Source organism: Pteropus alecto, unplaced genomic scaffold (assembly GCF_000325575.1).
Source record: "Pteropus alecto unplaced genomic scaffold, ASM32557v1 scaffold12, whole genome shotgun sequence".
In the NCBI taxonomy this organism is placed as follows: Eukaryota; Metazoa; Chordata; class Mammalia; order Chiroptera; family Pteropodidae; genus Pteropus; species Pteropus alecto.
The window spans coordinates 2,921,282-2,934,188 of NW_006432669.1; the positions used below are offsets into that span (position 1 = coordinate 2,921,282).

At 47.1% G+C, this 12,907-nt stretch overlaps 1 protein-coding gene across 1 annotated transcript; it reads right to left on the bottom strand.

Moving 5' to 3' along the window:
* Positions 1 to 409: 409 nt before the first annotated feature.
* Positions 410 to 12,901, bottom strand: GPR83 (G protein-coupled receptor 83). The gene is made up of 4 exons (XM_006907480.2): positions 12,481 to 12,901; positions 8,195 to 8,320; positions 5,804 to 5,937; positions 410 to 3,200 (listed from the first exon to the last, which is right to left on the bottom strand). The coding sequence occupies exons 1-4, from the start codon at positions 12,862 to 12,864 to the stop codon at positions 2,573 to 2,575; spliced, it is 1,272 nt and encodes a 423-aa protein (XP_006907542.1). The 5' UTR covers positions 12,865 to 12,901; the 3' UTR covers positions 410 to 2,572.
* Between the last annotated feature and the right edge of the window lie 6 nt (positions 12,902 to 12,907).

Consider the following 12,907-nt stretch of genomic DNA (forward strand, 5'->3'; position numbering starts at 1 on the left):
TGCCTTGTGACAGGGGACCCCAGGCCCAAAAGGGCAGAAATCCTGGTAAACACAGGAATGCAGTGCCCACAGCACATGGCGAGTGGGAGACCCACTCTTGAGGCTTGAGCGGCAGCTTCGTCTCCTTCTGAATCACCAGGGAACAGATGGAGTCCCAGGTTAAAATACACAGCACAGATTCATAATCGCAAGAGAGGGGGCTTGGCAGCCAGCTCAGCAGAAGAAACTACAGACTAAGAGTCAGAGGTTTTCAACTGGCTATTTACCCTTCTCAGTGTTTGCACTTCTTCAGCTGTAAAACGCAGGTGTGTGAGCACTTGATCTCCACGCTCTTGTCATCTAATCCATATGGATCCCCATTTTAACAGTTACCAACTGCGGCCTAATCACAAGTCCCAGAAGCACGATCCACACATCTAAAATTATTTTATTGAGACTGGAGCGATGTACAATGAAGTACTCATCACAGCACATTGGAAAGACTCAAGTTTTACAAATTTCACATTCACAAATACAAATCCATGTTTGCTCTGAGGCACGCTGGGAACACGGGGAGGAGGACAGACAAGGGACTAGTGGGAGGCACAGAACTAATGGGCCATCAGGCAGCCCTCCTCAAAGAAGAACCTTCTCTTTAACTCAACGGTCTTTCTAGATGCCCTCACAGAGGGGCAAAGTAAAGCTTTCTCCATGATTCTAGAGCAGAACAGAGTTTTTGTAGCCTTCTACCTGTTTCCTTTCTGGTTGACAGAATTTCTACAGCAGCCTTAAGATGAAACCGCTAGCTACTTCTCCATACCACAGAGACAACAGGCACACACTTGGCTGGAAAAATCCATCTGGAGATCCCTATGGGCTCAGAAGGCTCTCTCTGGCCCATGGAAGTCACTTTTTTACCCACTCACTGTTCAGAAGATGATTTTCAAACTTTACAACTTGAAAAACTTCAAACATCCTCATAAATAGGGAGAATAGTATAATGTCCCATGGTTCATTATAGGGAAGCAAATGATATGACCAAGTTCAGTTTCATTTAACAGCCAAGAGATCTAAGTGAACTTTGGACAAGCCCCTTCTCTCCGAACTTCAGTTTCCCACTCAGCTCCACATCCATGCTTTGCTTTCAGAATCTATCTGGTGCTAGAAAGAAACTTAAAACCAGAGCGAGAGTAGCAATTGTTTACTGCTGGTGAATTAAGCTCTGTTCTACCTAATGTGTCTTTCTCCTGGGTGACACAGTAAGTCACTCAGGACCAGATGGAAGGTGATAAAAACACAGTCTCTGGAATGAGATTTCTCTGGCATGTTGAAGCCTTAAGGACTATCACAAGGCTACAGGGTTCTGTGACGTGTGAGCCACCAGGGTGATGCTGACAGTGCAGAAGCCTTATTATTCAGACTGAATGCAGAGAATGAATGGCCTGCCTAGACAGCCTGGGATGGTGAGGTGTCCAACACAATGATTTCCAGCACGCTGGAAAGCCTGCTCCCTCATCTTCTGTAAAAGTGGAGCAGTTTTTTAACACCTCTTGTCCTGTGTGATTGTAGCAGAGGAGGAATTATGTCTCTGGGATGAGTTTTGTTCCCTGGCTCATCACAATGGCCTCCATCTCAAGAGAGGAGGCCATTCCCACCACTCCTATAAGGTGAAGGCAGTTTGTCGGCTCTGTGAGTCTTCTCCTTGAGTTCCTTTCCCATTGCTTCTTCCAACTCTTCTAGTAGACACTATTCCTGGAAGAGGGGCTCAGAAGTTCTCTGCTATGCCCCCAATTCTTGCTTATCTCTACATGGAAAAGTGTAATTGAGAATGAAAAGCACGCACGTGCGCGTGTGCACATACACACACACACAAAGTAAAAAGTTGCAAATAATCCACAGCAATGTTAACAAAACTTATCACAAGTTGGTGGGAGAAGGGGGTGATTTTCATTTTCTTCTTTGTGCTTTTCTAAATTTTCTAAAGTTTTATTAATAATTTCTCTTTGTTTAAGGAAACTCAGTAATTGCTCTTTAAGGAATCAAATTGGTCCTTTCTTGTCATATATCGGACCAGGCCCCCACAGAATTATAGTTCCCCGTGGTCCAATGACTTTAGAAAACGAGACATAAAAACCTTCGTGCCAGCCCTGGCTCACTAACCTTTCCACTGGTGAGAGCTCTGTGCATCTCAGTCAGCCACACCCAAAATATGACTCAAGTGTCCTTCATGGATGCTCGGTGGTGGGGAGGATCATAAGGCAGATGCCTGATGGTTGGAAGTGGCTGACTGACTCAGCTCCTGTCTGGGCTGAAGTTGTCCTGTTCTCTGGCTCAGGGAACCAGGGTGATATGCTTCACGGCATTTCTTAGAGATTCACAAGTTTGTGTCTAGCTGGTAGGGGCCTTTTAGCTTTCATCAAAGGCTGGGCAGTTTCCTAGGAACTCAAGAGTCTCACGGCTTCTGCAGGAACTTGTTTCCAGCACGGTGAAGGTCATGTATGAGTTGACAGGCCCTTTTCCAGGCTCTGTCCTCAGGCCCTTTCTCAATCTTACCTAGGAACAGAGACCTCCCCCTGCCTCTTCCCACACTCCTCTAACTCATCACCACAATGGGCTCCACAGATGACAGGTCTGTCTTCCCAGACTGGAGTTGGGCGGAAGGCAGGAGGTTGTTGGTTAGTGGAGCCCTGCTGCAGCCATTGTCCTTCTCTGTCCAAGCCATCCGGAAGGAAGGGACCGGGGAGGGTGGCCGTTCCTCCTGAGGCTTGGGCGGCCTCTGGCACATGCTTAGTAATGCCTTCAGCTCGACCCTGAAGTTCTCATTAAGCCAGCAATAGATGAAGGGGTTGTAGCAGGTGCTGCTCATGGCAAACCAATGGAAGGCAAAGTAGAGGGCGTTGCTGGTGTGGATGACCTTGCTGGAGAGAAGGAGGACGTAGCAGTTGAGGGGAAACCAGCAGAGGGCAAAGAGGACCACGACCAACATCAGCATCTTGATGGTCTTCTTCTTCTTGCGCCGCAGGGCCAGGTACTGCTCCGTGGTCACGTCGCCAATTGTGTTGCACAACCACAGCTTTTTGGCCACACGCGCGTAGGCCACAGAGATAATGAGGAGGGGTAGGATGTAAAGCAGGATGAAGGTAGCCAAGTCCAGGTACTTCCAGAAGAGGTCAGCTGGCTCAGGGAAGTCTGGCAGGCATAGGGAGCGGACAACGTCCTCACTGGGGGCAAGTGAGAGAGACAGAGATACAGAGACAGAGAGAAGGAGGGTGTGCAATTAGTCTGGCAAAGCCTCACCTCAAGAAGCACTGGCCTCTCCCTCCACTGGGTTCATTGTCTGTGATAGCACTTTTGAAGCTGCAGCCTAATTATCTGATTACGTTGCTGTTTCTCCTACTAGGGTGGGATTCTATAAAGATAAGGAATATACCTGGATCTCTCTGTGTCCTCTTAAACTTGTATTATTCCTAGTCCATAATAGAGACCTAACAAATATCTGTTCAATGAATAAACACAACACTAGTGTTCTTGGGTCTTATAACTAACTCTTCCTGGGAGCACAATGTATTCAGGAAAACCTGGAGAGGGGAACCAAGGAATGGGACAAAGATATGATGGCTCCTGAGAATGTGAGTGGCAACGCCTGAACTCACATACTTTCAGCCGTTTATAACAGGTATTTATTTTCTATGCAATGTACCCAGTCCTCTTCAAGCTTTTTAGGGATATCCATGTGTGTTGGAACCCCTCGAGTTGGTGTGTTGACTTAAAAATATGCAGATTACGACCTGCTGAAATGAACAAAGACATAAGCCAACCCATACCTGGCTGGAAGGAGTATCTGGGCTTCCACTCCGGGCAAGTGAAAGCCCCAGGGGCCATTTTGAAGGTGCCAGTTCAAGACATTCACATAAAGGAAGCAGAGATTTATTACTTATAAATCCCCGATCAGGGTCACAGTGAGCCCGTGAAGGGCAGTGAGCGAGCAAGAGACAGAGGGCAGGGCGGCAAGCACCTATTATTTGTAAGGTGGTTGGGGCATCGGTCACAGACTTTTCGCGGGCTCAACTCTAAGGGATCATTTTAAAAGATGCCCCAGGAAAAGCAAGGCAGGAACTTGTAGCAGGAATTCTAAACCCAGGTCCTTATTTATCTAAATGTCCAGACTCAGTGTGAGTAGGGTTGTCAGACCGTAAAATGCACAGATAGAACTCAAAATGGCAGTTTTCCCATCGCCATGTGGCTTCTTGCTCTTTTTATATGTGCTGGTGGTCATCACTAGTAAAAGAGAGAACTCTCTGCTTTTGTCACAGAAAAAAAAAAAAAAAAGCCCTAAATGTGTGAAGGCAGATAGGGAGTCTGAGATCTGCTGGGTCTGTTATTATGATTCATTCCAATATCTTAGAAGTGGGGAGGGAGCCTTTAAAATGGGTTGAAATCAGCTGTCAGAGCTTGTTTTCTTGACAAGGAGTGTGTGTGTTTGTTTCGGATGGGGCAGCACATGGCTACCGCAGGACACACTAGCTGTACTGTACATCCCCTATGTCCTCTCTGACCCCCTTTCCAGATCTGGAGCACCAGGCCTCCAGTTTCTGCCTGCCCCAAAAGAAACAGCTGTACCATGACCTTATAGGACAACCCTGGGGCTGCTAAAGACAATTCCTAGGAGCCTGCCAAGAACCAGAAGTGGCTGAGAGGTTCCCTTTTCCCCAGGGAGCCTGGAATATGAAAGCCCAGCTCCCATCGCCTCAAGGCTTGCAAACTCTGTGTTATCAATTTGCTCCAGAGCGCCCCCACGTGGAGCACCCTGAAGCTTACCCCCAAATCACACCCTCTCTCGGCCTCTTCCATTTGCTGTCCTGCCTCACCACTCCCTTACCCATTACTCCTGGGAGTGCTTTCTTAAAAATCACTGGCACCTGTACCTTCTTTTGTCTCAGGGCCTGTTTCTAAAGAACTTCACTTAAAACAACTATGAACTGATGAAAACCTCATTCATTCAGTAAACTGAACTGTGGGCTTGTTATGTGGAGACAGTAATTCAGGTGCAAGGGACACCAAGGTAGCAAAATCAAAAATGGGGCCAGCTCTCTCCAACCTTACGGTGTGGTGGGGGAGATCATCTTTATGAACTACTGGCATGCACAAATGCTTAAATTTGAAAAAAAGAAAAACAAACAAAAACCTGAGTGCCTTGAAAGAAATTCTCATTCTGTGAGAGTCTAACAAAAAAATCTGAATGGGAGGTTGGGGGAGGTAGAGCATCCTACCTCAGACACATAGATACACGCATGCTCTGTTTGTAGGCTGTGTCAGAGAATTTAAAGAACACCGTTTTAAACAAGGCCTGGGTGATGGGAGACCACCTAGGAAGACCAGGTGCTGTAGGCGTAAAAAATTAAAAAATAAAAATAAAAGGTTGTAAGCTGACAAGGTCCTTGGAATCTGTGAAGGGTTGCCTCACCTAAAAAAAATAAAAAATTAAAAAAATTAAAAAATAAAAATTAAGTAAACAAGGCCTGGTGGATTTGGAATCTCAGTCTGTGAGAGTACATGCCCCCAGTGACATAAAGTAATCAATGCTGCCTAAATCTTGCAGACAAACTGGACAGAGAATAAGGAGGAAGCTAAAGCTGTTGAAAAGAAGAGAAAAAGCAGGAAAAAAAGCAGCAGATAGTCACAGACCTGAAAGCAACAGGATGGGGGAGAGGCAGAGAAAATGGTTCAGTGCGGCAGATACTGCTCACTGAGATTCAGAGAGGACTCACATTCCTCTGTCAAGGTCCTCTGAGTCCCCACGCTGCTCCCCACTAGTTAATCTCACCTGTACTTGAAGGTAAATAGTTTCTGGCAGATAGCATGTGGGAGTGAGAAGAATGTAGCCATGGTCCAGATGACTGCGATGCAGATGACACCTTTTGTGATGGAGATCCGGGGTTTTAACGGATGCATAATGACCTAGAAAACAAGCAAACTTGGCTTCTCTGGCTGAAGAAGTTTTGACGCAAATGAGAAATCCAGGCGATATAGCTCACACATCACAGTAAGACAGGTAGGTCTTATTTATAAAGTTAAGCACCCAGTAATCATCACTGAGCCCCTGAGATGCACCACCCCAAGACCACTCTCAGGGGTAGAAAGAAGGTGTCATCTGGACTCAGAGGCTCCAGGCAATTTAAATGCTTCTTGCAGGTCATACATTGCAGAACTAGGGTGCACTGAGAGGACAGCAAAGGGTGAAGGAGGAGGTCTGCTTTCCTGACACCCACAGTGCACAGCAAGTCTGGCAGAGGAACAAGCCATGGCCAGCCTCCACCTTCGGATCTGATCTCAGGTCCTCATGATTCTAGACCCCTTAGGTTACAAAAGGCTCTGAGAGGGTCTGAGGATGACAGACATGGAGAGGAGACTCTCAACACTTATCACAGGAAGCTGTGCTCACATTTATTTGGGGGTTCATAACACTGTTCATGAAAGCCGTTACTAAAATTGCAATGGGGCCCAGCTTTCCTGTGCTTATGATAAAGCCACTGTTATGGATTTTGGGCTGAAAAGCATCTTGTATGCCAATCAATTCTGTTCTAAAGGTCTAAATACAGACTGAGGAATCTGACAGCATCCTCATTTTAAGATCAGAATCATTATTTCTCGAAAAAGGCAGTTTGGGATAGGTGAGTCTAAGGTCAGGGGAGAGGTCATAAATTGCTGCCATGGCATTAAGACACCATTCTAAGACACTGGACATTCTGGCTGTGTCCTCCCAAGTTTAGCTCCCAATGTTTTCAAGGTTTTCCAGGAGGAATGAATAGGTTTTAGAGGCTGCCCAGCACACCCCCACTCTGGACTTTACCTTCTTTGCCCCTCAGATTCCTTCACTGTTCAGATTGCTGAGGGGAGTGGAAGCCTGGGTCAGAGGCCCCAGACACCACTTAAAGACTGCTGGCTTTGGGTATACGTCACAGCAACATGGTAAATGTGGGCAAGACTTCTACCCTGTTCTTCAGACCCACATTTGGCCCAAGAGTCAACTCACAGTTAGCTGTGTTGAGTGGGGGTAAGCATAGGCCAGGTCAAAGTAATCCAGAGTCCCTGTTGTTAAATTAGAGGAGAAGGTTAAGAAAAAGCAGGAAATATTTTCATATTTTATGCCAAAGCATCTGCAATATAACTGCCAAAATGATGGCATTTCAGAGACAAAGAGATCTCAACGTTTGTCAAGTCCAATTCCCTATAAGATGCACTGATCTCCTCTAAAACATCCCTATCAGACCTTGTGTATATAAGGCTGGTGACACGAAACTCATTACCTTTCCTGGCAGCTTTGTGCTTCTATTAGATGCTTCTATTAGAAAATTCTTCCTCATACTGAGCTGCATCTTTGAAGCCTCCTATCCCTTGGTCTTTGTTGCTCATCTTGGAGCTACTCAGAATAAATTTTATCTCTCTTTATCTCAGTGGCTATTATGATATTAGCCTCGTAGGCACCCTCGAGTCTTCTCAGAGCAAGGTGGACTAGTGATCAAAGCATGTGCTTGGAGCCAGAGAGATCTTTGTCCAAATTCTAGCTCCATCATTACCAGGCATGTGATCTTGGGAAAGCTATGTATATACTTTTCTGAGCTTCCATTCCTTGATTCTGCACAGAACCAAGTCTACAACACAGATTCACTGAGTTAACATGAATAAGGTGCCTGCCATGGAGATGTCACCCTCAGGTCCTCTTCAGTTCCTTTCACCATATCCTTCTGTGTGCATCTGATGGTGCAGGACAGTGAATGAGGCCTTTCTTCCCCGCCCCAGTGCCTGTTCCTGCTACCTAGATGCCTTGGCTTTTTTTCCTCCTCAACAGCGTGGGCCAGGGAATACCCATCTCCCAGTCAGGAGCCTTGTCTTCGGCCTGTAACTATTTGCCACTCTCTTTTTACCTGTAATTTTCCAGGTTTGCTTTTCTACCCCTAAAACAAGCTCATTAGTTTCTGAGACAGAAAATGCTATCAGTGAGTCTTCACTGGGAAGACAAACAGGGAATAATGTTTTATAGCACGTAGCACAAAGGGTTGAATATGCCTAACCTAAGCACTCATACAGGTTCAACAAGAAGACAAATACACGCATTGAAAAATGGGCTAAAACACTGTCTTGAGGGCCCTCGCAGCCCCTATGGAAAACAAAGCCAGAGAGGGAAAGACAGGGCTTTGGGAGTTGGTGCCCTCACCTGGTGGCGGTCCACAGCAATGGCTGTCAGCGTCAGTGCCGAGACATGCAGGGAGCAGTACTGGGCGAAGCGGCTGACGTGACACATGCCTTTCCCGAACACCCATGTGCTGTTCACAAAGCGGACCTGGAAACGAACCCACAGAGGTCACAAGACAGGCCTTGATCCTGACACCCCACCCCAACCCCCATTCTCTGAAGAGCCTCCCATAGAAGGCTTCTTCCAGCTCCTGCCTTCTTCCACTCTTCACTGCTGAATTGTGGGTCACACAGATTTTCTCTAGCATGACTCATTCTCAGTCATTCAATTCAACAAAACCTGATTATGCTCCTGGAGCGAGGCTCTGTTAGGTGCCAGGAGAGCAAGGGAAGGACATGGGCTTTGAAGTTGGACTTTCCACCTCTACTAGCTTCTAGCCATGTGACCTTGGGCAAGGTATGTAACTTCTCTGAACCTGTTTCCTCATTTGCAAAAAAAAAAAGGGGGGGTGTGCTTAAAAATCTCTACCTTGTAGGCTTATTGTAAGGATTGGGTGTTTAAATATCTCTAAAGGGTGGAACACAATGTCTGGCAGATTGCTAGAAAGATATTATTAGAAATAAATAGTAGCAATTTTTATAGTAATAACAAAATTAATTCTTGGCCCATATGAGTTCAGAATAATGGAAGAGACACATCTGAAAAGTCACAACATAGCATGTGGGCTGTGCTCACAAATGTTGGCTAAATGGCCTTGCAATACATAGTCTGAGAAGGAGACCCCGGAGCCTGAAGAGGTGTAGGTAGAGGCAGGGGTGAGAGATGCAGTAGGGGAGAGAAGAAGACAAGCTTCTGGGACACTGTAGCCTTTAGGAGCAAGCCTAGGCCTCATCCCACATCATCAGGGCTATTTGCTTACTCAGTCAGTGTTTGAACAGCTCCTGTGAGTAATGTCCCATATCCGAGAAAGTTGAAGCATTGATTCTGATCAAGGTGCTTCCAGTTTGGGAAGAAGGGGATCAGGTATCTCGGATGCAAGGCAGACAGTATTCAGTGCCCTTCGGAAAGCCTAGACAAATGGCACTGGGGCCATGAGGTGGGGTGGGAGTGGGCAGAGGCAGAGAGAGATGACAGAGGAAAAATAGAGCAAGTCAGCCCAACAGAAAGAATATTGTGTAATGGTTTACAGTAGAGTATTTGCCACTTGTAGCTGTCACACCTTGGGCAAGGCACTTAGGCCCTATAAGCCTTACTTTCCTCATCTGTAAAATGGAGCTAATCTATTTCACATGGATTTTATGAAAATCAAACAAGAGATACCACAATTAAAGTAAGTACAACAGCGCCTAGTCCATAGCAAGTACTTATCATGGCTAACTACCATAATTACAACATATGAGACATCCGAGATGAGCTTTAGAGAACAGGTAGGATTTGCACATGTGAAGATAAGAACAAAGTACTTGGCAGTGAGTCAGAAATCTCAGGACCTGTTTGGGGAATAAGGACTGGAATGGTTTGGCGAGAGTATCTGGAAGAGTCATGAGGGACAAATCTGGCCAGATCATGAAACTGGGACAGAAGACCATGGACTTCATTCTCTTTGAAATAGGCAGGGAGGAGCCACATGAGGCTTCTGAGTAATCCAGTAACATTACACAGCTGGCAGTCTTTAGCTACATCTACTTCTCACCTCTCATGCTCAGTGAATTACCAGAGCCAACCACTGGTACCTCTATATGGTTTTCAATATATTCCCTCTTCTTCAGTCTATGGCCCTAGTAGAGTCTCCCATCATCTCTCACCTGGACCATTATAGCCTCCCGAAAGCGTTCCTTTACTCTTGTCCCCTTGTAACTCACAATGCTGACAGTATTTTTCTTAACCATATTGTCAACTTCATGGTGAGAATCATCATGGCCCTGAGGACAGAGCCAGATGCCTTATGAGTATCCAGGCCCATTCACGACGTGGCCCCAGCCTTCCTTCCCAGACCACCTCTGCTTCCCCTCTGCCTTGCCGGCTCCTCCACTGTACTTCCTGCTGCCACTCTTGCTCCCTCAACACACCATGAACTTTGATGCCCCTATCTTTGTTCTTCCAGGTCCCTCTGCCTGCATTGAGCATTCATCTCTACCTGGAAAATCCCCATGCATCCCGGCCCCTTTGAAATGTTAGGTTCTTTGTTAGGTCATGGGACTCTGGCAGGTCAGAATGAATAACTCCCTCCTCCAGGATCTACCACATTCTGTGTATGTCTCTGCCATGGGAACTGCAAATAATTGTTCACTTTTCTCTCAATGACCAGAGCCAGATTTTATGCTGATGGAGTGTGTAAAGAGGACAGCAAGGGAAACCAGGGAGGAAGGATACTGTCACCAACCAGCCTGAAGGCAGGAGGTCTTATCCAGTGGAAGAGCCTGGCTGAGGCCTTAGAAGACCCTCCCGCCAACGCTTCCACTCTCCCTGGTTAAACTGGAGCAGTTACATGGGTAAGGTTGAAGGCCAAGCTGCTTTGGAGCAACCTGGAAGGGGTGCTGGGTTCTCAGAAGCTTGAAATCTCCTCTCTCACAGAAGAGCCTCCTTTCAGGGGAAGGGGCTGTCAGCTTTCAGTTGCAGCCTAGCCTGGGGCCCATGGCCTCCCTTCCCACACACCCTCATGTCTGTTGCAGGTCTATTCACGCACTGTGCTCTGGGCAGCAGCACAAGACCATGTGCTAGGACCCTCCAGTTCCCATCTTGGGTGGCTCAGGCCAACCCCAGCATTGTAGAATGGGGGAAGAGCCAGAGATGTACTCTCCTGTGCTTTATGCAGCAGGGGGAAGAGTGTGTATGTGGTGGGGGTAGGGAGGGGGAGTTTTTAGAAGACCCTTTGTCCTTGGCTAGTGCCCAGAGGATCTTGAGTGGCCAAGATTCCTTTAGAGATAGGATGGAAGGGGGACAGGAAAAGCCCATGGTTTGATGTAGTGGAAGCTTAACGTGGTCCAAGAGTGCCCCCTGTCCATGGTTGGGTGGCTTTGTAGACAGACCTCTGGATTTGAGTCAGGGAGAGTAATTCTCATCCTGGCTCTGCCAATTACTAGCTAAGTGACCTTGGACAGGGATTGAATATCTCTGTGCCTTAGTTTCCTCATCTGCAAAATGTGAATAATGTTCTCATAAGTGAGGACAAGAGAAATAATATAATTTTAAGATAAAACAAAAACAGACAGAGACAATGAGAGCGAGAGATGACTAGATACTGCTTTGGAAATGACTCAGAAAACAATAAAGTTATTCCACAAATTGAAAAAATGTAATTCGTGCTAAAAAACATAAACTCTAGCTGTCATGCTTGCTCAGTCATAGCTCTCACAGTCTCAAATCATCCATGAGCAGCACACTCCCAAATCATGGAGGGACAGAAACGACACCACTAATGCCAAGCGGCCAGGGCTTCAGGGGTAGGCTCACCAGCTACCCGTATGCAAATGCCCCCAGCTTGCCCTAGCAAGGAGCCCAAGCCCACCTCACCTTCACCTCTCCCCCAACAAAGATTTCATGCACAGCCTCACTGTCAAAACACAGAAGAGAAATGCAGTTTAAATGAGTAGTCTAGGAAAATGCACTTAAGCTTCCATTAACATTTAGCAATTGGTACTTCCAGCTGTGGCACAAGGCAGCATCCCATGGCAGGGGAGGGTATTTAATGGGCTGCACTTTGGTGTGTGGGGAAGATGACCTAACAATCTCTGCTGACATTTCAAGCAGCTTTGATTTACTGCCCAATTATCATACTCAGTGACATTAAATAGGAAATGGTCATTCATTCACGACTGCTTGCAGACATTTGAATCATTGATCTCAATGCCACCAGCTACAGAACAAAAAATGAGATAGGAAGAAAGAGCCATAGGGAAAGGTAAGGAGAGAGATAGAGACGGGCAAACCAAGAGGCACAGAAAAACGGTCACAGAGAGGAAAAAAGATGAAGATGCACAGAGAGAGACAGAGACAGACTTCCAAAAGAGACACACAGAGAGAGACCAACTGAATGACAGAGAGACGGAGACTGACAAAAAGACTAAGAGCCAGAAAAACAGAGGAGAGTGTTGAGAAATAAGAAATGAGAGGGCAAGAGAGAAAAGAAACTAAGATGAAGACAGGAAGACAGGCAGAAAAGGAGACACAGAGACAGAGAAATGAGGAGGAGAGAAATAGTGGTGGCGGGAAGACAGAGAGGACAGAGAGGAGGACAGAGAGGAGAGAGAATTGAGAGCTAAGAGCCCGAGAAGGAGCGGGGAGCCGGTCCAGAGCCCCCTCCTTACCAAAGTGAATGGGGTGTTGAGCAGCGTGATCATTAGGTCTGCGACGGCCAGGTTGACGATGAAGAGGCTGGTGGCCGAGTGCATTCGCTGGTTCTTGAAGATGACATGACAGACCAGGACGTTGCCAAAGATCGAGAAGATGATGATGAAGGAGTAAGCCACGATGAGCAAGGCTTTCACCGTCGGGTTCTGGGACTCGGCCCCGTAGCGCCGCCGGCCCACAAAGTTCTGCCAGTCCGAGAAGGTGTAGTTGTTCCAGAAGAAGTGCGAGCCGTTGGGTGTGTCCAGGGCGGCCGCCAGGCCCCGCTCGTCCTCCTGGCTCTCGGAGCGCTCCGCGGCTCGCACCAAGGGCAGGAGGACGAGCAGCACCCAGTGAGGGACCATAGTGCAGGAGCCACCGCGCCCGGGACCGTGCTGTCCGGACGTC

What these genes read in the sequence shown, in the direction of transcription:
- GPR83 (XM_006907480.2), bottom strand. Translation starts at nt 12,864, where the DNA reads ATGGTCCCTCACTGGGTGCTGCTCGTCCTCCTGCCCTTGGTGCGAGCC. An exon ending in TTGCTGTGGACCGCCACCAG is followed by an intron (nt 5,938 to 8,194) that starts GTGAGGGCACCA and finishes CTTGTTTTCTAG; the next exon opens with GTCATTATGCATCCGTTAAA. An exon ending in CTATTTACCTTCAAGTACAG is followed by an intron (nt 3,201 to 5,803) that starts GTGAGATTAACT and finishes ACTTGCCCCCAG; the next exon opens with TGAGGACGTTGTCCGCTCCC.